Below are 8,858 nucleotides of genomic sequence, written 5' to 3'. Positions count from 1 at the left end.
TCACTGAACAAGTGAAAAATCCTGTATCAAAGAGATTTTTCATAAATTTAAATGCGTTTGTTGGGGGGGGGGGAAGGCTGAAAATTGGTGAGTTTAGAATACAATTCAAGAATTTGAGAAGACTTTAAAACTGATAAAATTAACCTGAAGAAATTAAAAGGAAGTAATAAAGAACACAAATTAATAAAATAGAAAGTAAGCAATAGAGATTATCATCCAAGCCAAAATTTGTTTGTTAGAAAGACTAATCGAATTGAAAACAACTGGTGAGAAGAGGGAGAGGGAAAGGCAGGAGAGAGAAACTGACTTTGTTAAGTAAGCTTGTTAAAATCTTATGGGTAACCCCTAAAATAAAAAATCAGAATGCATAATGTCTCTGTCAGACAGGATACAGTTGCAGGAAACCACTCCAGGAATTTTAGGCAGAAAGGGATTTAGTACAGAGAACTGGGTGCTTACACAACCACAGGAGAGGCTGGAGGAGGCAGCGGGAGCCTGGGCCTTCAGAGGAATTTTAGAAAACTCTCAGAGCTGATGCTGGAGGAGCTTTATCTTCCACATGGTTAGGAGGGTGGCAGTCTGAGGCTGACATCATTGCTGTAAATGAGGGTCACACTGAAGCCACATCACTGCCTCTTGATACCTACCAGCACTAGTGACAGGCCCTTGAATGCTGCTGCAGAAAACCCAGTACCTCCCCAACTGTGCTTGCAGAAAACGCAGTCCTAGCGAGGGGCTCTCTGCTTTACTCCTGCCTTCCAAATCTCCTCCAAGTACATCTAATTCACCCAATCTGCATCCAGATCTTGAGCTGAAAGGGGGCCTGGGAAATGTAGATTTTAGCTTTCCAGTCTCTGCATTACAGGAAAACTGAATCGGTCAGAGTCCAGTCAGGAGACAGAAGCCACACTGATTGAACAGAGAGAATTTAATATGCAGAATGTTTAACCAGATTAAAGTTGTTAACTAGGTCATCAAAAAGGTAAAAAGAGAACTCTGGTTTTATACAAGCAGTGGCTCAAGAAGTGACTACCACCCCTGGGGCTAAAGAACAAAGGGAAGAGGTTGAAATTGTTAAAACCTAGAAACTTGGGGAGGGACTATGCGGAGCTGAAGCTCAAACCCTGAGGAGGGGTGCAGGTGTGGGAAGAACTGAAACTGGACTCGGCTGCAGCCACGAGGGCACTGCCACTGCCAGGCTGCAACAGGCTGGGGCAGCACTCACAGGAAGAGAAAGCAGCAGACAGGAAGTAGACAAGAAACGGATGGGAAGCAGACAGGAAGTAGACAAGAAGCACGCAGGAAAAGCAAGTCCCTCCCTTCCCCTCCAGCCTTCCAGGCTCCCAAGTGCCCCTGTTGTCAGAGCCCAAGCCAGCTGGCAGAGCAGAAATGCAGCATGCGACATGCCAGCCCCAGCATCCCTCAGCCCAGCGTGGAAGGGTGGGCTTGGAGCTGACGGACATAACTCACCTGCCACTGTCCATCTCTTTGCCTACCATGCACATTCCTCTGCAATTTATGAACTTCCATACAGTATCAAACAACTCTATGTCCCCACCAAATAAGATGCAAATATCCTTCACACAAAGGACAACATTCTTACTCTCACCCCAGCGTGAGAATTCACTAAATCCCAACAGTGACATATGTACACCTGGGTGATGTGAATTACTCCTCAAAATCAGTCACTGTCCCATCTTAATGTTTTGTTACCTACGGGCTAAACTAAAATTAACCTCCAACAAATGAATGAAATTTAAATACGGGAAGGAATGTAGAAAAGAAAAAATAGTGAATACACACAGGTGCACGGGTGCACGCATGCACACACAGGTGCACATGCGAGCAAGAAAGAAAATATGCATTGGTGTTTTCGTCCTCTTTTCTGAAACTGGCATGAAGCCACAGTCAATATTCATAACCTCTTTCTTCTACTACCCATTCTGTATGTCCTTTGCCTTTACCCAGGCCTCAGCTGGTTGGGTTTATTTACCTCATGGATTAACCCAAATCTTCATTCATGTAGGGTCTGAGTCCCGTGGTGATCCTGCCTTTTTGCTGTCTTTGTAAAGCTACTGTTGAAGTAGTTTTACATTAACTTTTTATGTTGGACTGGGCAGGTCCAAGAGGAACCCAAGAGAATCCCCTAGGTTCTAGACATAATCTTCCCTGCCCCCACTGTGGAGCACAAACCCAATTTCCCGTGGTAGTCAGGATCGCTCACCTAGTGGAGTGACCCCCTTCTTTCCCTGCTGGCTTAGTGGCATGGGGAGCCCCAAACAGTCATGGCAATCTCAATTTCCAGTTGACAATTTCCAGCCATTGTTGTGTCTCCTCTTGGGAATCAAGGCCTCCAAACCAGCAGAGAAAATGTTCAGAAAGAGGAAACAAAAATCCTGCCAGTGGGTTATTATGATGGTGGAAGGAGCCACCCCGACCTCTACCGACAATTTCCAGCCATTGTTGTGTCTCCTCTTGGGAATCAAGGCCTCCAAACCAGCAGAGAAAATGTTCAGAAAGGGGAAACAAAAATCCTGCCAGTGGGTTATTATGATGGTGGAAGGAGCCACCCCGACCTCTACCCCTTGAGTGCCCAACCTAAGTACTCACGCTACGTTGGTCTCATAGCAAAAGCATAGAGCTGTAGGAAAGGAAAGGTTAGCACTGCCCTTGACAAGGGCAGAGGAGCCTGTGCAACACGCACACAGTTAAAGCACTGCCACCCACCACGTGGCTTTGTCCACTTCCACAATATACCCAAAAGGATTGGAAGCAGGACTCGAACAGATGTACACCCATGTTCAAAGCAGCACTATTCACAAGAGCCAAATGGTGGAACAACCCAATGTGCACTAGCAGATGAATGGATAAACAGCATGCGCTCTATCCACACACTGGAGTGTTACTCAGCCATACAAGAGAGAAGCACTGACACATGGCTGCAGCGTGGATGAACCTCGAAGACATTCTGCTGAGTGAAAGAAGTCAGACACAAAAGGTCACATGTGGTATGATTCCACTTGTATGAGGTCCCTAGAGTAGTCAAACTCATAGAGACAGAAGGTAGAATGGTGGTGGCCAGGGGCTGGGAGAGGAGGGAATGTGGAGTTAGTGTTTAATGGAGACAGAGTTTCAGTTTGGAAAGATGAAAAAGTTCTGGAGAGGGATGATGGTGATGGTTGCGTGACAGTGTGAATGTGCTTAATGCCACAGAACTAGACACTTAAAAATGGTTAAAATGGTAAATTTTATGTTATATGTATTTTACCACAATAAAAATATTGATTTTTTTTTTAAAGCATATGCTGCCTTCTGTGAGATGGAACCCCATCTCTCCAGAGTGTTATTGCCCAGCTGGCCCGGCACTGAGCATTCAGACGGCCATTGCAATTAGGCCGGCCACTTCTGGGTGGGGTGATTGGCACAGCCAGTGGAGCACACAGGCATGAGCCACCCGCCTTAATTCTCCGGCTGCGAAATGGGCTTGTGATCAGAAGGGACATGTGGGAAGCGTAAGGCTGAAACACCACGGGCAGGGAAGGTGGCTCCGCTTCCAGGCAGTGGGTCTATTCTTGTAAGGAAACATCTCTACCCCCTCCGTGGAGGAAGGGACCTGATGTAACCAGCCTGCCACCAGGTGCCGCTGGGGCCCTTCTCGTTAAGGGGCCACGTCCAGACTCGGTGTTGACAAATTCAACACTCAGCAGCAGCGCTTACCAGGGCGATCCTGGGGAAGGGAGTCCAGTGTCGGGCATGCGCAGCCTCCTTCCCCGCTCCCTGTCACCGTGGCTGCTTGGTGCAGTGCCCAGGGAACAAGCACTGCGGTGCCCTAGGGAGAGCCTGACCACAGCCCCGCTTCCGCAGACTGCTTTCGTTCCCAAATATCGCTCTTCACCCGGGGATTTAAACATGTTGGATGGGTATTAATCCACTACAGTATGTACGGGCATTTCTCATCACAGCTCAAATTCCCTTTCCTGAACTTATAGGATGTTCGGGCTCTCTTCACTTCCCCCATGGTCAATCTGATCGTTACTCTGCAATATGTGTCCCTGTCCTGGAGGGCAGCCAGGAGAGTCCGTGTTGAGAGCAAGAGCACTCCAGCCTTCGGGCAGACCGAGGGCCCCCAGCAGTCACCTGCTGCTGGACCACACAACCCCTCCCAGCTCCACCGGATGGTCACTGTCCTTCCTAGTGAGGACCTCGGCTATCACATCCTCAGGTCCACCCTCTGTGCCTTTGGCTCCCTCTGCTTCCTCTAGCACCAACGCAGATGCCATGCAGGGCTTGTGGCCACAGGTAGTTTGTCCCCACCCACTTGTATTTGGGGGATCATGGGGGGCTCGGGGGAATATCTCCTCACCTTAATATTGTCCATTGGGATTTTGGTTTTGCTATCTAGCACTATTTTTATGTGGGGATTCAGGGAAATTTAAACACTGTTAAATCCAACTTCCCGGGATTTTGGGGTCCCCTCCCCTCTGCATTTTATTGTCTTTGCATCTGCACTCAACCAGTGCTCGAGTGGACTTGCCTGCATGTTTCCAATTCCTTTGCTCACCTTCCCCCCTGCAGCTCACTCCTTCCCTCTAAGTTCCGTCTCCTCCTGGACTGTGTCCTTCAGCACTCCCCTCAGCAGTGCTCTTAATCTTTGCCTGTAAATATCTTTGTATTTTTCCCTGCTCTTGGTGAAAGCTCAGTGCACTTCTTCCCATGGCCTGAGGCCCCAGGCGCCCTGCTCTCTGACCTCTCCACCCCACCCTCCAGCCTTCCTCCCCGTCTCAGTGCTTTGCCCCATTGGTCGTCTTTGTGTCCCCTGAACACACCAAGTTCTGTCCTGCTCAGGACCTTAAATGTTTGCCACTCCTCGTGCATGAGCTGTCCCCACCTGCCACCCACAACCTCCACTCAAGTTCTGGCATAAGTGGTCCCTTCTCATTCTCCAAGTCTCAGCTTCAATGTCACTAACCACCCTCCACCCCAAACATTCTCTCCTCCAGCCCCTTTAGAGCATTATTTGATCTTTTCATTATTTTGTACAAATGTCTTACTTGGTCTCTGCCCTCCTGTTAACCCATCTCCTCTGGGCAAGCTGCAAGGGTCCCATTTCCCTTCGCAGTCATGGCCGCTTCTCTAGAGCCACTATCTCCTCTCCCCCTTGCTCACTCTCCCACCAGCACTGGCAGGAGGCCCCTCGCACCAGTCCTCCCTTCTCCACCCAGCATGCAGGTTCTACTTAAGCATTTGCTCTGCTTCTCCAGGCAGGGTCTCCAGAGGGACCAGCAAGGGGAGCTGGTGGCTTAGGTGGGAGGACCCCGTGACGAGAGTCCTACGAGAGCTTGCCAAGGCCAACATAATGGTCATCAAACCACTGCCTCGACCAGCATTGGCTCTGTTGTTGTTTTTTAAGATGAAAAGGCTGCGAGAGGCCACAAGCAGGCTAAGGGAAACAAGCCCACCACCTAGACTTCAGTCAGGGAGCTCAGGACACAGCTGCCCTTTCTGGGCTGGTGGTCACCAACTCCAACCAAGGCTGACAATTTCAAGGAGGGAGGGATAGTCCCAGAAGAGAAGTGGCTCGTGGTAACTTCTATCCGTCTGGCTACTACGATGGGATCTTACTCTCATAAAATTTTGTCAAAAACACAAAATGTCCTCCATCATAGGATTCTGTTTTTCATTTTTACATAATGTCTCATATAATTTAGACAGTTCATTTATACCCAAAATATATTTACTTCAGACACTTAGCAGAAATGCACTGTTTTAAATAACAGACACTTTCATTCAGTTATCGTCAAAGAATTGGTCACAAAGGATTTCACGTAAACTGGTCATTTATTAGCGTTGGTTCTGTTTGCCATAGCAAGTCTCCAGTAAATGAGCTGAGTTGCACGAGGTGACAGACCAAAGTGAGTTCAGGTGCATGGACGTGGGCTCTCACTTCTTCCATTCGTTCTTGTCGTAGTCCCACTTGGCAGAGAAGCCCTGGATGGGGTTGACCTTCATGTCAAGCATCCTCTTGGTCTGCATGGCCACCCATTCTTTGTCGAAGGTGTGTGGGATTGGGCCGTACACTGCAGTTCAAAACACAGACTGTTTCCAAGCCAATACCTCCCACAGGGTAGGTCCTCCCAATGCACTGACCAAGACCAGCAAAGCCACTTTCTACTCAACACCCACTTAAACCACAGGCTTTCGTTTCTGGGCACTAACAACTCTTAAAATTTTTTAATTAGACCTTTGTTCATAAAGTTAGCAATAACATAAGTGAAAAGCAAAATGTCTTCTCCATAGGCTGTAGGTCATAGGGTCTACAGGTTAGCATACAGCACAAACAGCCAGCGGAGACTTGGGAGAAGATCAGATGCACGGGCTCGGGTCTGTTCTAACCCATGTCCACATTCAAAAACCGAAAGTACAGGAGTATACCTGTTCTGCCCGGACAGAAAGAACCTGGGAAAGGCTACATTAGAATGAGCAGATGACCCCAACAGTGTCTAAAGAGAAACTACCAGGTCTGAAGCCCCAGAATTCTGGCTGGTAAGATGCAGTCCCCATAACAGTTGAGAAGGCCATTCAGTGAGTGAGTTCCCTTCTCCTTGCTTGAACCTTCACCAAGTCATTTTTTGGTAACTGAGTGGTGAACTGATAAACCAGTACTAAAGATGTGCTCAGCTGTATACAAAGTAGGTAAGTATTTTACTACCAAACAAGTATGGCCGGCTATGAATAAATCAGATTCTGGCTTATAAATTGATCTCCCACAACTTCAGTTAACACAAGAGTTTCCCAAGACCTGGAAAACAATCCCGAAATGGACCCCAGAATGAAGGTACCCTATCTCATGGTTCCAAGGCAGTGTGAAGGCCCCACACCTCCCACAACTGGGCCCCAAAGGCTGGTGCTGTTCTGGCTACCTCCAGGTTCACCCGAGCCCCACTCCAGGCACCCCATGCCCTTCTCCCCTCTCCACTTACCATAGCGCTTCTCCCAGATCAGGATGAGAGCCGTGAAGCCAATGAAGAACAAGGCAGTGCCCACAACCGTCTTCCACTCATTCGTGCTCCTGTTCATCTCGGCAAAGCTCTCTTTGAATTGAATGCGGTACACTGGGGACAGAAAGAACAGCTGTTTGCAGACATAAAGAGTGGAGTGGACCAACCACTCTTTCCTGCACAGGGCTCAACCACTGTCCAAAACAGCAAACCCGGGCCGGCCCCGTGGCGCACTCGGGAGAGTGCAGTGCTTGGGTGCGCAGCGGCGCTCCCGCGGCGGGTTCGGATCCTATATAGGCATGGCCGGTGCACTCACTGGCTGAGCGCGGTGCGGCCAGTCACCAAAAAAAAAAAAAACAGCAAACCCAAGGGAGAAAGCACAGAGCTGAGGGACACATCAGCCAAGGCACACACATGTGCCCTAACACACAGGCGGGGGGGGGACAGGAAGAAAATGCATGGAGTTTGCTTTGGGTGAAGAAAACAACTGTGAAATTATTCCTTCTTTGCATTACACTGTAAGGGTCTAATGAAGTTGTTTTCCTGACCCTTTCACACTGATGTAAGTGTTCTGCTGACCTTCTTTCAATGACCTACAGTAAACAAAGTGCTATCCAGCAGACATACTGAGGCTGCAAATACAAGCTCTGCTCCTTCCTGGGGGGTGGGGAGGGGATCCAGTCAGCCTGCAGAGCACAGAAACTGGGGCCCAGGACAGTCCCTCAGAAACCCAGCAGAGAGACCCTCCTGTGCTGTGTTCTCGGCAGCCACCCCAGAAATGAGCAAGTCTCTCTCACACACACTTCCAAGTGCTACAAGGTTTGCCTGCAAGTCAAATACTCACACTCAACTTTTTCATCCATGGAGAGGTTGCTCCAAGAGGCCTTCTCCTTCTCTTTTAAAGCCTTCTGGCTGGCGGACAGGTGCCTGACATGGGCTATGTCAGGCAGGGGATAGTCACGCCGATCAACATAACTTGGGAGAGCATAGTCCTCACTCTTCACAACGCTTCCTAGAAAATACATTGGAAAAGTATTTGAAAATTCACACAGACTGAAAGTCGCAAACAAGGTGCTACTCCTGAAAACCAAAATAAGCACATGTATGGACACCCTAAAGCCCTCAGTCATCTCAAGGGGTCATGGCCACTGTTTCAAACAGGCAAAGGACTGTCTTGTAGAACAAGGAGCAGCCTTGTCCGGCGTGGCCTTGATGGCAGAATGGTGGGAGAGCATAGTCCTCACTCTTCACAACGCTTCCTAGAAAATACATTGGAAAAATATTTGAAAATTCACACAGACTGAAAGTCGCAAACAAGGTGCTACTCCTGAAAACCAAAATAAGCACCTGTATGGACACCCTAAAGCCCTCAGTCATCTCAAGGGGTCATGGCCACTGTTTCAAACAGTCAAAGGACTGTCTTGTAGAACAAGGAGCAGCCTTGTCCGGCGTGGCCTTGATGGCAGAATGGGGGTGGTGGGTAGATGACCCACAGTAGAACTTTTCATCAGGAAAACAAAAACCTGCCAGGGGTGACCGCTAAGGAACCTGGTGCCAAGGTGCCCTGAAGCAACACTTCCCGCATTAACAGTTATTCATGCAGGGCCAGACCATGGCTCTCAGGGTTCCCTGCCCTGGATGGGAGACTGGACTAGAGGAAAGCCCTTCTGCAAAAGATTCAAACTAATGAGGAAGAATAAAAACAATATAACTCTTATAAAAGAAACAAGTGTTCCAAGTTCAGGTAAAAAGACATGAAAAGATGGTTCCTGCTGCATCATTACAGAAATAAGCTGTATCCAACAGAGGGCTGAGTTAGAAATTGTGCTAGCTCCTTAGAAAAGGGTATCATGGAGCCAT

The 8,858-nt window shown here is 48.6% G+C and overlaps 1 protein-coding gene across 1 annotated transcript in view; it reads right to left on the bottom strand.

The window, feature by feature from the left end:
- Positions 1-5,819: 5,819 nt before the first annotated feature.
- Positions 5,820-8,858, bottom strand: part of LOC103586635 — a 7,140-nt gene continuing 4,101 nt past the window's right edge. The window contains exons 2-4 of the mRNA XM_008567937.1: positions 7,843-8,010; positions 6,981-7,112; positions 5,820-6,077 (exon numbers count right to left, since the gene is read on the bottom strand). Coding sequence (XP_008566159.1) covers positions 5,941-6,077; positions 6,981-7,112; positions 7,843-8,010 — 437 coding nt within the window. The 3' untranslated portion in view covers positions 5,820-5,940. The remainder of the gene's footprint in view (positions 6,078-6,980; positions 7,113-7,842; positions 8,011-8,858) is intronic.

Source organism: Galeopterus variegatus, unplaced genomic scaffold (genome assembly GCF_000696425.1).
Source record: "Galeopterus variegatus unplaced genomic scaffold, G_variegatus-3.0.2 Scaffold357, whole genome shotgun sequence".
In the NCBI taxonomy this organism is placed as follows: Eukaryota; Metazoa; Chordata; class Mammalia; order Dermoptera; family Cynocephalidae; genus Galeopterus; species Galeopterus variegatus.
Note: the sequence above shows the minus strand (reverse complement) of the source record. Positions and strands in the feature narration are given on the sequence as shown.